Source organism: Molothrus aeneus, chromosome 5 (assembly GCF_037042795.1).
Source record: "Molothrus aeneus isolate 106 chromosome 5, BPBGC_Maene_1.0, whole genome shotgun sequence".
Lineage (NCBI taxonomy): Eukaryota > Metazoa > Chordata > Aves > Passeriformes > Icteridae > Molothrus > Molothrus aeneus.
Window position 1 is genome coordinate 47,552,662 of NC_089650.1, and position 22,372 is coordinate 47,575,033.

At 37.7% G+C, this 22,372-nt stretch overlaps 1 protein-coding gene across 1 annotated transcript in view; it reads left to right on the forward strand.

Annotated features, from left to right (window-relative positions):
• The window catches only part of CPED1 (cadherin like and PC-esterase domain containing 1), a 141,411-nt gene that overhangs the window by 13,722 nt on the left and 105,317 nt on the right, over nt 1-22,372 (forward strand). The window contains exon 4 of the mRNA XM_066550095.1: nt 20,592-20,698. Coding sequence (XP_066406192.1) covers nt 20,592-20,698 — 107 coding nt within the window. The remainder of the gene's footprint in view (nt 1-20,591; nt 20,699-22,372) is intronic.

Genomic DNA, 22,372 nt, shown 5'->3' on the forward strand with positions numbered 1-22,372 from the left:
TGTTCTTCAACAAACAGAAAGCATAAAAACTCTGATAAAAGTAATGATAGAAGCCAAATTCTAGCCCTTCTCAGATGTGTGGATATTTTCCCACAGTTAGGTGATTCTTCCATTAGCTACATCCTTCTGTAAAAAATGCAGCAGAGAAGTTCATCATAGTTTTGACAACTAAATCAGATCAGTTTGGTTCCTGATGACTTCTCATAACAGCTTCATCAATATAACTGAGGGGTTTTCAATAGAATGTTTCATAACAAAACACATCCCTACTACATTTTCTACCTTATCCTTTTCTCTCCTAAAGAAAACTTGTTTATGTGAAGGTTTTTCCCTCTAGTATATGTTTTGATTGTTCTGTAAATTTGTTAAAGAACACAATATAGAACAAATACATTTTGCACTTAATGCTGAATCTGGGATAGATTACTGTTGGTTCTTAGTTCCTCTTGAAATTTGACCCACACTTCAAGCAGTCTACTGAAGAATCCTGATCTCTCGCACAAAGGACTGTAGCTTTATTGTGTAGAGTTACGCTGTGCTTGATAGAGAAGCTTGGGCACCAGTTAGATGTGTGATGACCATGTCTGAGTATTCTTGGACATCTCAGAGGTATGAACTGAAGCTGTGATGCCAATCTGGTCTTGGAAGTCAATTCAGGAAATGCAAGGCTCTGAAAAAAGTACACAGGCTACTATTCTGCCAGAAGAAAAATGGTGTAGTTGGATATTTCTTGTGCTAAAGGGTGTATTCTTTGCATCATTCAGGCTTGCAATATGCTTCTGGAGCTACCAGAGAGCTCAGGTTTGCTTTGAGTTTTAACCAAACCAGATGATTTCGTAGATAATAAACTACAGTTACTTAGCATGCTTGAGATTGCTCAAAATTCCATCACTAATTTCAAGTTTCTCTAAGAAACTTTCTTGAAAATTAGGTACATGGGGTTTTCTTTGGCAGGCTGAGCCAAAAAGTAGTAAATCAATTGTCTTATCTCACTCTTACTTCAATCTAGTTTTGTAGTCACCCTTTAGCCACTCCTTGCCTAGAGTACTTTCCATCTCGGAGCGACAAGACACAGCATGTCTTGCAGGCTTTGCTAATGTCAGATGGGCTGCAGAGAAAAGTTGGTATCTCTGTGGACCACGTGCACCATGTCTGTGAGATACTTTTGTTTCAAATGGCCAAGGAGTGGGCATGCCACATTCAGTTGCAACTTATTTAAAAAAAAAGAAAAAGAAAAAAAAACTGTACTAGATTTTCCTACAGTGCTGAATTCAGATTGAAGTTCTCCTGTACAGTTTTTACACTTCAAATATTGCCTCTGCAGAAATGAGCTTAACTGTGGATATTTATACTTTACAGGCTAGAATCAGTACTTCCTGTAGTGTTTTTCCAGTAATAATAATAAAAAAAATAATAAAAAGGTCAGGTATTTTCCAGAAACATCCCACAGCTTCCAGCAGATGTTGGATTATGTAAAAAAGTCAAATGCTTGCCAACTTAAGGCAAAGAGTAAGATTCTACTGACATTTCATGGCAGCATAAATCTGCCTTTAACTATTCTCTGTTAAGTGTCTAGCTTTAAGGTTATGTTTTAAAAAAAGAAATAAGTAATAGAGCATGTCTACATACCAAACCAATGATCTTTTCTTTCAGCTAAGCAAATTACATTCAGAGTTAATTTTCTTCCCTAGTAGATGGTGGGGTTTACTCTTCTGGATGGGATAGAACTCCTTATTTTGGAGAAGGGTATTTTGAGCTATGCTTTGGTATAATATTTTTCTAAAATGTTATTAAAAATATGCTCCTTTAGGCCTCAATTAAAAATATATAGATAATGAACTGAGAAACACAGAGTATGAGTGCTGTGAAAAATCTAAAAAAATAGTAATTTCTTATTACTTGGTATTTCTTAGCAGCTCTATTAGGTGCTTTTATTTGTGTGCAGTCTTTCTTACTCATGTATCTTTCAAAGCTCACTCTAAATTTGAAAGGATTTTTTTGTTTTGAATGGCTGAGAGCCAAGACTCTAGCTAAGTCATATATGGAAAAAAATTCACCACAAAACATTCCTAACTTTTTTTTTGTGCTGGCCTGCTAAGAATTTTTGGACCAGTTCTGCTGCTGTTTGAAACCCACATGTGACAGCTTTGCTCACTGATCTTCCAGAAAGATCCTCAACACCTGGACTGCAGCACTGTTCATTGCAGTCAGAGAGAAACATCAGGGGAATAGTTTTCTTCAGTGGAAATTTTTCACTTCTTACAAACCAACCAAAACCATTTTGAGTTTTGGTAACTGGAAAGCAGTTGGCTAAAAAGAAAAAAACTTTTTTTTTAATCATGGCAAAGAGACTGTGGTTTATGGGTTTGCTATCAAAAATCCATACAGATGTGTTTTGCAGTAAAACATAAATTATTCAAACCCCTAATTTTTCACTGAAAAATAGCTTTGTCAGTGAATTCTCAAGCAGCTTTGCTTGAACAAAAAGTAGTTGTGCTTTCACCATTCCTTAGCAATTAAACCCACATGGAGGGAAAATTCCATGGACTGATGATACCTGTGCCTGTTCTGAGCTCTTTGAGACTTCCTTTTGCAGCAGTCTAAATGAGCCAGTTTGCTGTAAATTTAACATGTCTCTGTCTGCTGCCAGGATGGAGATAGAGAGGTGGAACTGCATTAGAACTGTGTTAGTAGCAGATGATGGAATAGTCAGATTTTGCAGAGTAATTTTTGGAATTACTACCTTGGGAAATCTGTTTTGACATGGTCAGTGTCTCCAGTAAATATCTGTGGTAAATCTGTTTTGAAGTAAGCAGTTCAGAGGAAATTGCTGATGAGCAAACAGCTCATCATAACAGCTGATAAGAAAGGTACCAGGTTGTATTGGCCAGCACATCTACAAATGGCACATTTGTTTGGTCTTCCAGGTAGTGTGATTGGTCTTCCTTCCTCTCCTCTGGAACAAGATAAGCCTTTGCCACACCTTGGAGGGGGTTGAAATTGGTGTCACAATCTCATGGAAAATAATAAAAGGATCAGAAGGAGGACTGAGAAAGCCCTACACTTCCAGGTTTTCTCAGGGGAGATTTGCCATACTGAGCTGTACAAGCCTCTGGGCTTCCTTGCCTCACCCCAGGACAGAGCTGTGTTGCTCTATCAGAGATGAGTGGGATGAGCCACCTGGCTTCAGAGCCCCCTTAGATCCTCCCAGCGTGGCAAATACCAGAGAAGAACTTGCCAAATATTTTCCAGTGTCTTCTGCCTTCTTCCCTGTTCTTCCAGTCTGAGAAGCTCTCATCTCTGTCACCACAGTAAAGATTAACAGGATATGTGTGTCCCTATGTCTCTGTGCTACCCTGCCAACATTTTCACAACATACTTTAAAAGGAAGGTTTTATCTCAGAAATTTGTTTCTCTAGTAGCCATTTCTGCCCTCCAAAAATAATATTTTCTAGTTACTGCCTGCTGCCTGAATCTTTCCTGAATTCCATACTTTGCCTAGATGACGTCTTCAAAGATAAATAAACCACTTTTATCTTTCCTTACAGAGCCATCAGTTTTTCTGTCCTTTGCTGGATGTGCCTGCCTCATTACTCTTTGGTGACACTCCCTCAATAGGCATTTCCTTCATTTCTCAAGTCTTCACCTTTACTAATAGTTATGCAAATCTCAGCAAACTTCAGGCTCCAAGAAATGTGTGCAGTTGTATGTTACAAATCTGACTGGCCAATTTTAATTCATTCAGCAATAACATGCAAAATTCTGTCATTATCACTAGCTCTTGGAGTGGAAAAGATTGTGCATATGCTCAGTGGTAGCCCATCAGTTTGGCCATGGAAAAAAGCACAGGTATTCAGGCTTCTGACAAACTGAGTGCAGCATAACATTACATGCTCCCTGCTGCTTTAGAGTGTTAGTAATTTGGTGGAAGCTCTTGCAATTGCAATGAGGGACTTTAAAAAAGAATCATAAACCATTTTCATAGTATTGCTTTTACATGATCATTTCCTGTTTTTAAAATACTGCAGTTAAGTATTTAAAATTTACTATTACCTCTTTTTGCAGTTTGAATGACTTCCATTGAAGATTAAATTTTAGCCATGCCAGTAGAAAGATTGCTACAGTACAAATATTGATGTGGGTTGGGATTTTTTTGTATGATTTATTGTTCCATAAGATAAGTATTGAAACCATCTTAGCTTTGTTCAATATTTACCTTTTCTGTCAACTTCCATGGAAATCAACACCATTTTCATGTCCTATTCATTTTCCTGACATTTTTAAGTAGGGATCATATACTACATAGACACTTAAATTTACATATATTGCAAAGAGTATTAGATCTGTAGTTATTTCTTATTTTCTGACATTGTCAATATACACTGGATTATGTCCTTTTTTCTGCCATTTTAAGAGTATGCTATGTTTAAATACTTGGCTGTGTAAACTAAGCCCTAGTTCCAGCAACTAACTATGAGGATGATCTAGCTTTTTGCAGATGTGGGAGTGGTGCTTGGGTGGAGCTGTACCAACAACAGGAAGGGATGATTGAGACAACAGACCCATGGGAGCAAATCTGAGCAAATCTTGGCCTTTCTCTTTATGTGCTTGGGTCAAGAGATCTGTCTGGTATTTAAAGTGGCACTACTATGTATTACAGCAAGGAGTAAATACTCCCTCACTGATAGAGCCATGTGAATATATCCAGGTATAACTCATTTTGCTGTAAAATGGTGGTTTGGGAATTGTATTATTATGGAACATAAGGCCTCTGCTGCCCCTCTTTTAGCTCTCTGTAGACAGTTTATTTGCTTCTTTGTACACAGTGGTGGTCATTCCCTGTGGTAAAAGCTGGTGTTAGGGAATGTCAGGGAACATGAGGCTGCAGGAGCAAGCACAGGTGTTGATGTGGAGTGATGCAAAGTTTTCTGTCTCTCTATATATTGTATGACTGAAAAAGTGGCTGGGGGGTACAGATGAAGGAAAATTCTCATTTGATTTTCCCCAAAAGCAATTTTTGAAGTCAGTCTTTGTCAGTTTTTCATTTTGATTTGCTAGGTATCCTTTGGAAAAAAATTACTTTTTTAAGAAAATTTACATTTTTCATGGAAGAAAATTACTCAGTTCACTTTGTGTCACAGTTCAAGTTACAAGGCCAGAAAATGCTGCCACATCAGTTACAGATGGAGAAAACTAGGCTAGAAACTGTATGAGTCACTGTCAGAACTAGGATGAAATGCATGCTCTTTGCTGTATATCTTTATGTTATTCCTTTAGCATATTGTATCACCTCTCGCTGTTTTCCTCACTCTTCATACTTTTGACCAGAGGCTAAGTAGGAAAAGTATCAGCTTAATTGCTGACATCTGGCCAGCAGCAAGCACTTGCAGAAGTGCTCCTTCGTAAGTGCAGCCAGTAACAGTTTCCTCAGAGCTGCTAATTAGTCTCGAGGATAAACTGCAGCCATGGGTTTCAGAGGCCCCCAGGGCCATGGCTGGTGACTGTCAGACATTAGTTTTTCATTTTCCAAGACATACCATATCAGCAAAATTAGTGAAAATGAGAGAAGGTGCTGGAGACAGGAGGACACAGTGATGCTCTTTCTTCAGTGAGTGTGAAGGCTGGTATGTTTGGGTGAACAGAGGTGCTTGTTAACACAAAGTGTTAATGAATTCTACTGCCAAGGAAAAAAGAACAATCTGTTCATCATGCCTGTAGTAATCAGGGCATGATGTACTACAACAAAGTTGTTATTAGGAAATCTGTTTTGGGAGTAAAGCTAGTGAAGTAATCAAATGGATTCCCTGGAGCTGTGGAGCATTCAATCGTTGATATCTTGAAATATTAGGTAAAGAGATTTTATTGGGTGTAGTGAGTCCCCTGGTGGGGCAACAAGATGGTCTCACAGACTTCTTGGAATATATGACTAGCCTTGAGAAAATCAGGCAGACAAAAAACTGAAGAGGGAAAATGATGATTTCTAAAGAAGATGGAGAGATTTCAGGTGTGAATCAGCTGTGGTGACTCAGAGCTTGGAAGAACAAACAGTATGTAGTTTAGAGCATCTTCTTAAAGTGCAAAATATTCTCAAACCCACCAAAATTTATGAGAATATCTTCCTGATGGGAGTGGGGAAAAGGGCAGGGAGCAAAAATCAGTCATGCTTAGATAATAGCCTGCTGAACTTTGAGAAAGTAGAAAGCAAATAGTGTATTGTGAAACACACATGTTTTTCATGGGATGGCATGTAAAATAAGTACTAAGAGAACCAAATTTTCTCCCTTAGTGAATATTTTTCTGTGGAGTCAGAAATACATCAACAAGAGTAGGAAACATTAATTTTAACCTTTTTTCTTTTTTCCTTTTTTTAAATTTTTCAGAATACAGTTAGGAGGAGCCCCTGCTTGCCGTTTATTTCAGCCTCAGACAAGTTTCCATGAAATCCAACTAACTTTAGCAAACAATTATAAAGACTAAAGGCCCCAAGGAAAATTTCTTGTGTGTTCTGTAAACATCTGGTTGCCATTTTCAATTACAGGGACCAACCCACTGAAGGAAGCAGTTTAGTTTTTTTGGAACAGAAATGGGACACTGGGGTTTTTGTTCTTTTTCATAGTGGAGAGTAAAGGAAATGTCAGGAATAGAGAGGTCACTAGATGCTCAGCTTTTATAAATACAAAAGTCTCTGAGAAAATTAAAGTAAATTGAAATCAGGTTCTGAAAGTGTAAACAACCCTGTGGAGGTAAGGTTAAATAAGCAGGACTGGAGATCCTAGCATGCCAGCAAAAGCACAAGATCATTCTATCATAAGTAAGTAATTTAAAATACTGTGCAAAATAATAATGGTGAAGTTAGCCACAGAAGTATTTTGTGGGTTACCATACAAATACATGTGTACATTCAAATCTAGCAGATGTAACTTTCCAAAATCCTTTTGGTTAACTGTTGGTACAAATATATAACCAACAGTGTACAAAACTGGTTGGTTTCCTAATGCAAAATATATGTCATGTGAGTACTGAGCTAAGTTTTGACAAATAAAGCACACATTTTAGAAACACTTCTTTGTATGTTGTTAAACAAGGAGCTTCCTAAACAAGCTAAATCAGTAGAAATGTGATCCTCAGAGCATACTGAGTTACAAGCATGTAACAGATTTAATCTGCTTCCATAACATGGAAGTTCATTTAGTTTTGCGGAGGAAATGCATTCCAGAAACATACATTATCTTGATCACTTTTTAGTTTTGCTTTTAGCAATTAATCTAATGCCACACACATCATTGGTTTCAGTACAAGACATAAGATTCTGACACACACAACTGAATTCTGCTCTCTAATGTGATGCTGTGGTTTCATGTTAGAAAATCTAAATGCATCATATATTTTTCTGAACAATATGTATTCTTCTTCCTAATTACTAGCAGAACATGTTCATGCTTTGTAGAAGAGCACACAAATGATTTCTTTGTATTACTAAAATAAACCCTCTGTAAGATTGTACTGAATCCTCTGTTTCAAATGCACTCTTTTTATTTAGAAAGTGAAATTCTTTATTTGTTTATAACAAAAGTATAAGGACATAGAGCTCTGCCAGGTAAAACCAAAATATAGCATTTAGTCCTAAATGTACCAAATATATCTTTCTCTGAATGTTCTATTTACTTTTTAAACAGAACATACAGTCCAGTGAAGAGTGGTATTTAAGGGGCTGACTTAGAGATTACAATAATTAAAATGATACATGCTGATTACACAGTGAGCTAAAATTAAAACTTTACTGGAATAAATTATGTCATGTTAACAGAATCTGAAAAACACCAGTGTCCAGGAAGATCCACACGTTTGCCAAAGGAAAGCAGCAATGTGCACAGCTACTGAAATTAAATAAATACAATGGATTTAGGCATCAGTATAGCTGCTTTGTAATATGCTAGCAATGTGCAAATCCTGTAAAAAGCTTTGAGGTAATTTTTTATAACTGTAGTGTGTCAGATAAGAAGGTAACATCATACAATTGCTTTTTAAAGTATTTTTAAAATGCTTCCCTTTAAGAAATGAATCCTGGCTCTGATAGGGTTCAAGCAGCAACTCTGGTTTATAAATATATATGTCTGTTCCTAAATGTCAGATAATTGTCTGCTAATATAGGTGCTGGGAGAATGTCAGTCAGTCTAGCCAGAAGCCTGTCACCGTCCTGCCAGAGCACTCTCTGTAAGGGATTGTTGGTCAGGACTGCTCAGTGATTTGGCTGCTGGCAGCTGTGGACCCTTTTTGATGCAGCCACTGGCTCTGAGCCCTGGTCAGCTGTGAGAAGTGTGCTGCTGCCTTTCATCACTGTGCTCCCATTTTAGGTAGAGGCATTATATACCACTGAAACAAAAACACTATTTTTTTTTTTTTTAACTTTGGCTACCATGACTTTTATTGGTTCAGGCAGCAAAAAGCTTATACACTGTGTAGGCCTTCATTGTAATTTGCAGCCAGCCCACGCCATTCCTAGGTTCAGATTCCAACTTTCTCCAGCTGCATCCACTTTCAGCTGACAGCTCTTTTGAATGCTGCATCCCAAAGCCACTCCAGACATCAAAAGTGCAGTAGCCACCCACGGTTTAGAACATGTTTCTGAAAATTTCACACAATGTATTGTTGTTATGCTGGCTTATCTTGCATCAAAAGGGAACATTTTCTTCATGATTATTCTACCCTTCTGATGTTCATTGTACTCCCTTAGAGTTGATTTTTTAATGTAATATTGAATATTTTATTACTCAGCCCCTGAGGCTGTCCATTTAGAGGTAATCCTAGTTTGCACAGATGTCAAAGAGAATAGAGGCTCCTCTGACATTCTCAGAAATTGAAACTATTTCTCAGTTTCAAGTTAATGATGAGATCCTTTGGATTTCTGGAAAAAAAAATTCATACAGAAAATCATTACTAAAAGTGGCACCCTACCTTTGATTAAAAAAGAAAAATGCTCATATCATGACTTTCTATCTTTTTGGCAGGCATGTTTCCTTACAAAACAATGCCAATTTTTCAAAATAGAAAGGCAAAATATTGAAGGGCTTTGGATTAAAAAGTAACAGTGGATTAGGATTTGAGAACATTTAGCTGGTAGCAGGATTAAAAAAATATAGTCTTAACATATTTCCTCAATGGTGCTTCACATAAATAAAATACAGTCCTCTGCTGATAGAGGGTAGCACAGAGGAGCTGAGTGCCATGCATTTTAGAAAGTTTGAAGCAAATTGTTCAAGTCATAAAGTGTTTCTATAATAAGATTATTGTTGTAATGACTTTGTTTCTGACATTCGTGGTAATGCTTTCAAAAATAAATATTTAGCTATAAAAAGGATTTTCAGTTTTAATTTATAGCAACTACTAAAAGTGTATATATAGAGAGAGCTTACAGAGTGTTCTGTGTTTGTAAATGCAAGATGAATCTGGCAGAACCACAGTTGTTTTAGATCTGAGAGAATACAGCTCAGTTGATCTGTTTATTGAAGGATTTTTGGTGTAAAATGGAGAAATAAGACAAGATCATTTTTGTTTATTTGGAAGAAAACCAGTTCACTATATTTTCTTTTTTCTGCAATAGGCAAAGTAGAAAACATATCACCATACCAAAATACTGTTCAACAGGCTGATAGACAAAATAAAAATAAGATATAGCTATTTTGGAGCAAATCAAGAAGCATTTTTCTGTCTAAATGGGAATTAGGCATTTAAATATTTTTTTCCCATTTGGCTTTAGCAAGTGCATAAAAAACCCTCTCTCACTTCAGGTTTCACAGCCACAGTGAGGCCAAGTATCAGTGGAGCCTGTCTAGAAGTCATTCTTCAACAAAAAATAATTGAGGTAATTTTCTATAAAGATGAGGCTGAAGTTATGGCCTTTAAATAAATACAGCTTGACATGTTAGCCCTATTTTCCCTTGGAATGTAGTGTTAGGGCTTTAAAAAAAGCTCTAAGGGTACACGTGAAGATATGTGAAGTAGGGGAAAGCATCAGGTTTTCTTCCTTTTTCCAACTCCATGGCACATATGATTTACAATTTATTTTTTTTTTGCAAATCTAACAATATGAGGATATCTGTTGATCTTCAAAAGTGAGGTCTGTCCCTACATTTCTTTAAAATGTTTGCAGAGATAATTTTAAAGTCTCCTTTAGAGTCCATGTTTTATGGATGCTCTACATGGCAGTCCATATATCTATCATGGACTTCCACTACCCCATGGCATGCCAGGTGAGTAGAAGTGAAAGGCAGCATGGTGTGATACACAGAAAACAGTATCTGTGAAGTGCAGCTGGAAACTCTTACATTAGGCATGACTTAATTATTGTATCACTGTCTTCTGCAGTTTTGTCTAACTCATAAATAAAATGGGTCAATTCCCTGGTTCTAAGGACAAGTGATGCAGTATGGCTCATGTCCATGTATCTAAACTGTTTTCCCTGCCTGAGGGTGGCCTGCTTCTTGCTGAGTTTTAGGAACTGTCACTGGCCTAGGCTGTCTCCTGGGACGTTGCATGGCCACCCAGGGAGAGGAAAACAAACACAGTAGATGATTGCAGGCCAGTGGCTGAGCTTGTGTCCTGATACTGTTTATTTTAGCCATTGCCTTTATTCCCAAGCTTCTTTTTTTTCAGTATTGTTTTGTGTCTCCTGGATATTACAGAACCTGGCACATTAACAAAGATAAGTATAGGTGCCTGAGTGCTCTAACTGCAGTGATCAAGGTCTGCGATTTGGATCTTAAAATATGGGAGTTTGTTTCTTGCATATGTGATCAAACATCATTATTTTAACATTATAATTGGCATTCTCATTCATTGTAATTAGAATGAGACAGGACATTAAGACAAATAAACCCATTTACTCCTTAGCTGCTTATCCTGAGGCTGCTATGTATCCACAGAAGGGAAGAGGCTGTTTCCTCAGCTCTATCTCTGTTTCTACCTTTTAAGGTCAATGATGAATTCTCATTAGTGCCATCATTCAGAGGGCTTCTCAGCTCAGGTACCTAATGTTCTGTTGCAAAGAGTGGAAGCGGTAGAAATGTTCGGGTGAAATGCAGGATGGAAAGTAATCACAAGCTGGCAATTTGGTTTCCTTGGGAAGAGCTCCTCCTCCCTAGGAACTGCATCCAAATTGAATCTTCTTTCCTTCCACCAGCTCTTTCTGTTTGTTGCACGTTCCTTTCTAAAAGCCCAGACTTTTCCTTATAAAAGTAGGATCTGCAGGTTTTGCAATAGTCTAGTGGGGAGGGCACCTCAGTACCACTTGTTAAGTTCTATGTACACACTCATCCAAGTTAGGATGTGCTTCCAAAAGGTCCCCAAGGTGCTTTGGGGCTCCTGTTCGGCACTGTGGTGGAGTCTCCCCAGGGACATCTCGGGGGTACCAGGGCAGGAGCTTGTGTCTCTGAGAGGGTTACTGGGGTTACCCCACCAAGCATTGTGCCTCTGTGCTCCTTTGTGTGTGTGTGCATGTGCATAAGAGAGAAGAGTATTTTGTGGGCAGATCCCCTTCCTGCAATGTCCCTGCGAGCAGCTGGAGCAGGGTGCTATTGGAATTCTCCCACCTGCTGCAGTTCCTCTGGGTTCCATTGTGTAGCCTGGTCCCTGCATGTCTCAGCTGCATGACCCTTCTTCCCACATGCACATTCTCTCCTTCCAGTTTTCACCTGGTTCTTCATGCCAATCTACTCTCAGTAGCCTGTCTCTAATATTTCTCAACCTGTCATCTGTCTTTTTTATCAGGCAGTTTCCTTCTCTACCTTCACAGAAGGTAAGAAAACACCTACACAGATGGATTTAGCTGAGCTTTGGTGGATCTGTGACATCTGTGCTTTAATTAGGGACCAAGTACTTCCATCCCACTGAAGGTTAGGTCTAAGTCCCACAATGTGTGGTGAGAAACATATATAGCAGCTTATACCAGACTGTTGTGGCTTAGGTTGTGTATTAAATACATATAAAGTAAGAATTCCAGCATTTGGGAGGAGTTGGGGTTGTAAGTTATTTTTGCTTGCATACAAGAAGAGCATACAATATTGGATTATTAGGAGCATACTATATTGGATTATTAAGAGCTTTTAGTTTCACTGAGCCTTGCTGTGCAGAAAATACCCATGTGTGGAGAACATCTCAAAGTAATCTGAATATTCATCCAAATCACGGTGTGTAAGCACAGAAGTGGAATAATAGACTTGAGTGTTTGAATTGCTTCAATGTGTTTGTCATTGGGTCAGAACTGCATATTTTTCTTTTATTTGCTGTTGAACTCTTCTAGAGCTCAGAAAGTATTTTGACAGCATATTTTCATACCTTGATAGGTTATGCCATGATAAAACCTATAGGTTGTTAGAGTTGCAGTCTGTAATACAACTCAGTGGAGAATTATTCTTAGCCTGAATGTCTTTTCTGGATAGACTGAGAACCATCTAATGCACCTGCCTTGCAATACTGCAGTATTCTCCCCATGTCAGACTAATGTAATTTCTGAATGCACTTTTATTTCCAGTATTCTGCCCATTCTTTGGTTGCACAGAAAAGTATATGGACATGGTTTAATAATACTGCAATTTAAGGGTTTTTTTTCTACCTTTGGTTGTCTCACTGACAGTTATCTGCAAATTGAAAACCCAACTTTAAAACATTTGCTGCAGGTCTGAAATTTCTTTTTTTTGTCTGCTACAGTATGGTAATTTATTGATTGAAGAAAGGATTGTTAACCTATTGCATAGACTATGATGTAAATGGAGAATGGATTGTCCTGTCTGTTCTCCATTCTTCTACTTATGCCTGCAATAGATTTCTTTTGCTTCTTTTAGAGAAAGTCATCTACCATGTATGATCCATTGTTCCAGTAAGGAAGATGGTAACTCTTTGATGTGGTAGCTAGGTCTTAAGGCAGTTTTAGAGTTTGAGACCAGGTAGAGAAATTAAAATATCTTTACTCATTTGAGATTATTTTTGATAGAAACAGGCAGGTCTTGGTTTGTAATGCTATTTTTTTACTTTTGAAATTTTCCTTTGATTGACAAGGAAAGCAGGCTTGAAACCTGTCTCTGATATAAATAAACAGGAATAAAATAATTCTTTCTTTCAGGCAAGAGTGGAAGCATTATGCCTCTCCATTTGTAATTAGACCCAATATCCCTCCACAGCACTTGCAGAATAGATACAGGATAGTCAAGCATTACTCTGTTTTTATGAGAGGCACTGCAAACAACTTCAAATGCCTATTTCACTGCCCGAATTCTGAACTCAGATGTCACTGTGCATTAATTCTTGAGCTCAGGGCAATGTTTTGTCCTAAGCTGTTCAGGGATAGATGAACTGTCCTTGAAATTAAACTGGTTCCATTTGGTTCACACCAGCCTCTCCTCTACAAAGAATGCTTCCCTTGACACTTCAAACCCTCTTAGTTAGGGAGTAGTTGAGCCAAAAAAAAAATCCTGATCATCCTCAAGGGGACTGAGTAGTGACTGTCCTCAGGATTCCTTCAGCCTTTCCCTGGCAGCCACACAGCAACTGCACAAAGTATTTTGTGAATGAATTGACTGTGTCCAACCATCTCAGCCTCAATTGTAGGGTAAGGTATTTTTTTACATTTAAAGTACTTGACTGCAATTAATGTGACAATAGATTTTAGCCTAATTTGTCCAGCTAAGCTAGTGGTTATGGGGCTATGTGTTATGGCACAGTACAGTCAGTCTGAACACACTCTGAAACAGTGAAAGATTTGCATATGGGCAGGTGAATAGCTGCTTTCCAGAACAGTTCAGAAGAATATCAGAAACCTCACCATCTTGTCCTGTGCTATCACTCATGTGGAGTGATTGTTTCTTCATTGTTGTCGTAGTGAGTCCATATTGGTAATAGCTCATGACCCTCAAGGGCCACACCAAAAGAGAAATTAAAATGCTTCCAATAACTACTGTTTTAAGGAGAAAATTCCTGAACACCTAGGTGTGAGACATTCCTTTAGGGAAAGTCTTACAAACGAAGTAGGGATATCAAAAACTTGCAGGAGGACATGTCATTAAGAAAGAAAAACTATTCAGTCAAACAAGTGGCATTCTGATATTTGCACAAGAAAGCCAAACTGCTGTAACCAGAAATAGGCTTCAAAGGATATTTTCCCCTGGAGTGCTATCTGTGAAGCTCAGATTGTCAGAGGGAATCTCCATACCCTGTCACACAGCCTGCCTGATGCTGCTGCCTGCTGAGACGCTGAAGAGCATAAAATTCAGCCTAGAATCCAGAGGCAGTCAGTGAGGCAGAAGTTCTGTCTTTCAGACATCTGTTAGTGCTTCCACTTTAAACTCCTGGCTAGCAAACTATTGGCTCTTATAAATTGACTACATAGCAGGGTTGAAGTCCAACACATTCCTCTGTCCAGTTTGAAGTAGGATTTGTGCACAAACACTACTTCCATAAATACGTGCTTCCTCACCCCACTTGGTACAATCTGTGCTCCCTCCATTACCATTCAGGAGCAGAGGAGGTTGACTTTTTATTTTCCCATGTATACTATGAGGACTCATGACTCATGAAGCTAAAACTTGCATTAATCTAAAACATTTTTTTGTTTTTTACAGATCAGGATTACCACATGCTTTAAGTACAACTGAATACAGTTGAGTGCATCAATATGCAAACAATAACCTTTCCTGAAAATCTTCTGTTTACATCCATGCATCTTAGAGGTGTCTGAAAATATATTTCAACTAGAGTTGACACGAATTCCTCTTAAAAATGGATCCTGTACAAATCTCAGGATCTTCCTTAGCAGAGCCTCTATAGCCTCCCTAGAGTAAGGTATTCCAGTACTTGATACATGTGTTCAGAAACTGTTCTTTATGTACCCTTTGCTGCAAATTAAAATGCTTACTTTGTATCCTGTCTCCACTGATTAAAGAGATAACTTACTTTAGATGGGTAAAATTTTATTCAGTGGTGGTAAAACCACCACTGGGTAGTAAAACACAGTGGTGGTAAAACAAGGAGCTGAGTGGTTTAACCCCAGCCATCAGCAAAGCACCACCCAGCTCCTTGTTCATCTCCCCCTGGTGGGATGAGGGAGAGAATCAGAAGCGTGAAAGTGAGAAAATTCATGAATTGAGGTAGACAGTTTAATAGGGAATGCAAAAGCTGTGTCTGCAAGTAAAGCAAAACAGGGAATTAATTCACCAGTTCCTGTGAGCAGACAGGTGTTCAGCCATCCCCAGGACAGGAGCTTCATAATGGATAGAACCAAACGGGTTAGTGGGGCAGACAAATGCCACCACTCTGAATGGATGTGTCTTCCCCCACTCCCTGCTCCCCTATTCCTTCTCCCAGCTTTTATTGTTGAGCACAGCATCATATGGTACAGAACATCCTTTTGGCCAGTTGGGGTCAGCTGTCCTGGCTGTGTCCCCTTCCAGCCTCCTTGCTGCAGGTCAGCGTGAGGCACCAAGAAGGCACTGACACTCAGTTAAAGCAATGGTGTGTTGTAAACTGGTTTGTACCAAATCAAAAAAACATCACTGTGTGAGTTGCTAGACAAAGGACTGACTCCATCCAAGTCAGCCCCTGTAGGAAGTCTTCCACAATTTATCTTCTTTTTCTAACCCTCTACTGAAATCTGGGAACAGTGTTACTGGAAAGATATGACTGACTTAAAATAAAGCAGAAGGATTAACCCCTGATCATTGTTATCACTGTAATCCTCATAAACAGGATTGGTTACAATTCTTGATATCTGCAGGGCTATTTTTTGGAATTCTGTGGGGAATTGGCATGGAATAAATGAAATTTTAAGGGAGTGGATTCAACTCTTTCAGCATCAATAATTACTTGCCAACAGCTGAAATATTTGCTTTGTTGGTTGTTTTGGTTTTTTCCTTTGGCAACAATATTGTATTGTTAGTTCATATGCAGTTTATAAATTTGGTTCTTCTCTACAGTAGTGCTCTCTGGCAAATTGTACCTCTTGATTTGATTTCATCTTATGAACTATGGCACTTTTAACTTGTTTTGAATTTGCTTGGGTTGAATTTGGACCAATTATCAGAATTATTTTGAATTCTGACCATGCTTTACAAAGTCTTTTACTTCTTTTCATCTTGGTATCACTTGCTATTTATAAATGCACTTATTATTCCATTATTCAATTTGTTACTGAAAATTTTGATCAGAACTGACTATATAGTGGAGTACCTTTTGAGGTTCTGCTCCAAGAAGAATCCACTTTGATAGGGAATTAGACTTCATTTTTTCAAATAGCTGTGCAATCACCTCAGAGGTATGTTATGTTGAAGCAATGTCTAAAGACTTAGATGAAAATGAAAGTCAAATTGTTTTATTGCTAATATTTGCTTTGTTCACTAAATCGGTTACTCTGATTTCTGTTACTCGATCAGTTACTCTGTCAGAAGAAAGGAGACTACTTTTATGTAATATGCTCTTGACAAATGCTGGCTGTTTCTTGTCTTCTTTTCCTCTAGTGCTCATAAACTGATTAATTTCAAGGTAGTGGTGTGAGCAAATGCAAAATTGCAAATTTACTTGAGATTAAATAAAAACAAATCCATGTGGCGCTTTTTTTTCTTTTTTATTTCCCTGTATGAATGAAATACAGGAAGATAAACATGAAAGATGAAAATTTTATTTGATTTTCCAAGTTCTTTCATTTCAAATTTCAGGATGGAAACCTTAACACTGCAAAATGAAATTTCAGCCTATAGTAATAACATTAAACTTAATAATTTGATTAAATTAAAAAATATACACCTGAGAGATTAAAATTACAGAGGTGTATGCATCCAACAGTTTTCCTGCAAAATGTAGCCTCCAATCTCCAATGCCATAGCTCATGGGGAGAATGTGATAATTTCAAAAACTGAAATAAAATCACCTTACTTGAGATCACCTTCAGAAATTCTTGAAATTTATCTGAAACCACATTAAATCCTACAGTTCTCATTTGGTTTCTGTTAACTTTGGTCTAATATATCAGAATACAAAAACTCTCTGCAGAATATTATACAGAAAAAGCTAAATGTTTTTATTGGTGTCTGCATTGCTATTTCCTCTGCTGCTAAAAAGCATGTTTGCTTTTCTCCCTAGACTATTATCTTTTAAATTATTTTTCCACATAAGCTGTTTCAATTATTTCAAATGACAAATCAGTGACAAAGTCAATGAAAACAGTGCTATCTCATTGAAAATTTGAATTTGTATTTAAAATCAAATTTCAGTTGGAAGTTATTGCTCTCTGAATTGAATAGCATGTTCTTTGACTCATTCAGAGTAAAAGGTGATCACATCAGATTTCAATCAAATTATGCTGTACTTCTACTAGTTGAAGTAGAAACTTGGGTTGATATTCTTAGGTAAGCATGAGATGCACATTACAGGTACAAATACTTTTTGAGATGGGACTGGATGAGGGCTACAAAGACTCCATGAGAGGAGAGGCTAAGAACTGGCAAAAGAAAGGTGAATAAAAGCTTTATGCTGCCAGGATGTGTCCACCTAAAGCTCACTTTGCCTGCATAGTTAGATATAATTCTGAAGATGAGCATTCCTTGTGTATGCAAGGCCTTAATACACAGGCTGAACTAAACTATCTTGATTTGAAAAGATATTCAAAGAGCAGATGAACATGCAATTGCATATTCTCATCCTGTTACCACTCTTTTACTTGTCCAAGTGCAAAATAATGCAAGGAGTAGAGAGTATCTCCATGAGGTGTGATTTCATGTTATCGAACTGATCTGCAGCTCCTGTGTGCTGAGCTCCACTGGTTTGCTGGATAAAGCAAGCAGGATTTCCATAACTAGAGACATAGTTCATTCTGTGGGAAAAGCTTCATGCAAATTGCTAGTAATTAAATTTTTCAGATATGAAGCATTCTTTTAACCTTCCCTCTCAAATGTCCTGTAAAGCCTGCTTCTGGTCTGAAGTCTGCAGGAAAGCAGCAAAACTCTGTACATTGAAAATTGAATAGTATTGACTTTACTAAAGCTTCTTAATAAAATCTCTAGAAACATTTTGAAACATGAATCCTTCCATGCAGATGGTGTTTATTATTAATGCTACATTTGTTCTTTGTCTTTTATTGTAGAATTTTTTAGCTCACATGTATCTAGCTTTAATTTATTTAACAATAAATTCTGTGAAAGGGATCTTTGGCCCTTTGCATGGCCCATGTGATATTTTTGGAATACTAATCACAGTAGCACTTTTTTTCCTGAGATATAATTCTTCTATTATTAAATATGCAGAAGGAAGACAGACTGTTGGTTTCCTGATCATAGATGTTCATTTTCCACAAAAGGTTAAGCTCTGTAAGGAGTGACGTGGGCAAATTTGAGGCAAAATGGATTCCTAGAGGAGCCTGTTCTAGAACTAAATAGCTGTTGTAACCAATGACTCTTTTGTTTTTGTTTTCCAGGAATGTTTTTTTCAGCTATAGGTTATGAGGAATATATCAACACATTTAAGTAGGAGTCACACTGCTCTGTCAGTCTGAATCTGAGAGACAGCACTAGGTGTACACTGTTTTTCTAATAGGAAGTCTCCTGACTTCTATAAATAGACATGTTTCAGTTCTGATTGTTCTGTACTGAAATAACTGGCTTGAGGTTTAATGACTCTGAATAGAAAGCACAAGTAATGGCAGGCATTCAAGCTCTCCTGAACTATTTTACTTCCTGGGCGCTGGCTCAGAAGCACACCAGATCTGAGGGTACATTTTCCTTTTCTTCTCTTAGGTGCATTCATATTGATCACTCTGATGTATCCTAAAGGCAAATACACAGTGCAGCATATCCTCTGGAGTCAGGGATCAAATTCTTCCCAGGGCAGGATGTGTCATAATAAACAAGGGAAGGAAATGAACTGCTTCTAAAAAATGGAGTTCCCTCCAGCTCTCTTTCAATTTGCACAAACTAGGTATTGTGATTTATGTGTAATTATAATGACTTATTCAAAGGTGTTTACTAGTCAGAGGCATAACATCTTGCTTATCTGATAATTACATAGCTGGTGAGGTCATTGAGTAGGTTGTTAGCACTGCCAAACTTTTTCACTAAAGTGAGGTATTTGCTTGTACATTTCTTTAATGTTTTGTTTGTTTGCTATCTGTGACATTTTTATCTACTTGCAGGGTTTTTTTTGTTGTTTCTTTCACAAAGAAGCATGTAGTGAATCTGTCTTGCCTAAATTTCATATACCCTAATTACTTTTATGCCATAATACTGGTTCTCATAATGTGAAATTGTTACAGTAATAAATGCAGTGTAACTGAAAATTGATCTCTTCAGCTTTGTCACACTGCTTATAAACATAAAAAAGTGATAGTTACTTTCATAGACCTGGATCCATTCTACACAATCAGTTCATTACTGTACTTAACATAAATTGAGTGTTAAATCTCCTTAAGTGGAATTTTTACCTTGCTTGACATTTGTAATCGTGATTGGGATAGGAAAAAAATACATTCTGGAGAAAGAAAGGAAATAAATAAAATAAATACCTCTGTGGGCCATCTGTGGGACAAAATTCAGGGGGGTAATCTAATAAAATTAAGAAGGTATCACAGATGGATAGCACAAAACGGAATAAAATACATGTAATCTTTCCAACTCTGGGGAAAAGAGCCAACCAGTCCCTGAAATAGCTATTTTCCAGAGAGCTTTGTGACCTGATTCTGTACCCTTGGATGCTGTACTGCTTTTCTGACTGCCCTTTCTGTTTGGAAGTTCATTATTACTGATTGTCTTCTGTCAATGAAATAATTAACCCTTTATTGAACATATTCATGGTGTCCTCAACAGATGTAATAATTCTGTTGTGAGCTGCCAGCACCTCTAACTGGTCCAGATAACAAAGGCTGTATACAGAAGAAAACAAATGACCATGTGACCAAGGTTATTTGAAGCAACAGTGGCATTTCTACACCATATCACATGCTGAGATATGAGCAAGGTCAAGGCCTATTTGTATCTTCAGGTCAGCTTTGCCCCAGGAAGGAAGCATCACATTAGCTCGGAAGCTAGCAATCTAATTCCCACTTGTACACCAGTTCTAGCTCTGGCAGTCTGGTGTCTAATATTTAGGAATCCACTACACCAAAATTCCTGCTGTTTGCAATGGCTTGAAGAGTAATACTTCCTGTAAAATTTACTTGCCATTAAAGAAACCCCTCAGAAGCTCACATTGCATGTACTGGATACATGTTATAAGCATGCACGTTGAGGAGTTAAAAAAAAAAAAAAGAAAATAAAGCAGCATCATGTTACCAAACTTTTTAATTTCTGTAATTTCTGAATGTTAAACAGGTCAAGCAGCAGGGTTTGGACATCAGTAGGCAGATATATCAGGGAATGCCCACTGTGAAACATCTAAATATAATTCCAAATCTTGAACTGTGGTAGCAAATATGTCTTTTATCCTTCTGCCACCTGTAGCTGCTCATGTAATTAACTCTCCAACAGTTTGCTGTTCTTCAGAATATCACTCTATTTTTTATGCAAATAAGAATTGCATGATATTTTCTTTCTCAAAGTGCTTCTTTTCTTTCTGGATAGGTGGTATGAACCCTTGGGATCTTTTCATCTGCTTATCTTCCAGAAAAAATGGTGGCACTGGCTGCTTTCAAACAGAAGATTTCCATAATCTAGAGCTTTTCCAGAAGGTATGAGATTATTATGTTATCCTTTGTGGGACTGTAAGGACAGGATGGCCCAGATTTTCAGCCCTCACTCATAAAAAGAGAAGTATCAAATGTTTATTTTATACTGCAGCGACATGTTTTAGCAAAAATTAAGTTTTTTCATGTTTTCTATTTACTGAGAAATACTTGTCAGGTACCAACATTTCATTCTTTATATCACACCCAGTTATCAAAAGCAACTTCTCCTTTGAACATAGTAAGATAGTTTGGTTGTAAGTATTTCAGTGTAAATACTGAAAATTGTTACAACTCAGTGTCAAGTTTCCCTTTTCTCTTCTTTAGCTTGAACTTTTGCATTCTTGGCCACCCTCAACCTGCATGTCTGGCTGCAAAAGTATCTACAAGGGAAATTATTTAAGGAATTTTCCCTATTGGAAAAGAGAATTTAGAAATGGTGAGAAACAATTAGAAAATGCATGCAATATTTCAGAATGAGAGTATAGACAGAAGGTAGAGATGGATGAATTTAGGCTTCATATCTTATATCACTACTGAGTTTCACCTAATGTAATTCCTCCTTTGTAAACATAATTTAGGCACTTCTCCAAACAGTGACAGTGCTCCTACAATTGATAATGTGTAATCTGGACCAAGGCCTTCAAGAGAGTTCTTTGCTCTGGCACTGCAACCTTCTTCCTCATGGTCCAAAGCAACAGTAGTACCAATTATCTTGGTATTTTCAGGATTGCTTTTTGGTTTTTTTCTCACTTGTGCATGTTGTGGCCACAGTTTAGGTTACTTAAATATGTCATTTCTATGTAAACACCTAACCTGTTGATAAAAATATGTGTGATATAAACTGAAATCTTTGATAAAATGTGACCAAGCCACAGATATAGTTTGACTCATATATTAAGTAAAAGTACTTAATAATAATGGCAAAACTCTAAATTATTCACTCCAGCTTGAGGGTCTGAGAGAAATGGAGCTGCTTTTAAAAGGTGCCTCTGGTGATAAAAAAATTCACTGATGTCCACAGAAGTCAGAGCTTTGAGCATGTACACTTGGGTTCCCTGGGACAGGATGCATATCAAAGTGTATGCAAAGTGAATTTTTTATGGCAATTATAGTTTGCTAGAAATATACATGCTTTGAATATGCTCAGATAATAAAGCACCCCAGGCTTCTGCAAACTGCTTTTTTCTCATTCTGCCTATATTACCATATCTGAGCCTCGAATGCTGTGCACTATAATAATCCTGACAGCATGCTGCAATGTCCAGATGTGTCACACATGAATAACTGAGACACAAGGTGATCAAAGGAATTGTCCAGGTTCTCTCAGGAAGTCCGCAGCAGAGCAGGGACTTAAACCAGATGACCCATTCCTCTGGAAAACTTTAAATATTGAATTAACATTACTTGCTGCTGGCATGTCCATACCAAAGTGCAGCACAGTGTTTTGCTGCAGAGCCTGTCTGTGATGTAGCTACATTAGCTTACTACTGATCCCAAGCACAGCAATTCCCGAGGCATAGGCTGTTTCCAGGCAGGGAGAGACAGTGGTTGGTAACTGCACAGAACAGAAAAGCTGCAGAGACTGAAAAGGGGACAGGGAAGGGTCAACACTCAGCAGCCAGAGGCAGAGATATAGGCCTAAAATTTTGCATTGCTATGAACACGGAGGAAGAGTCC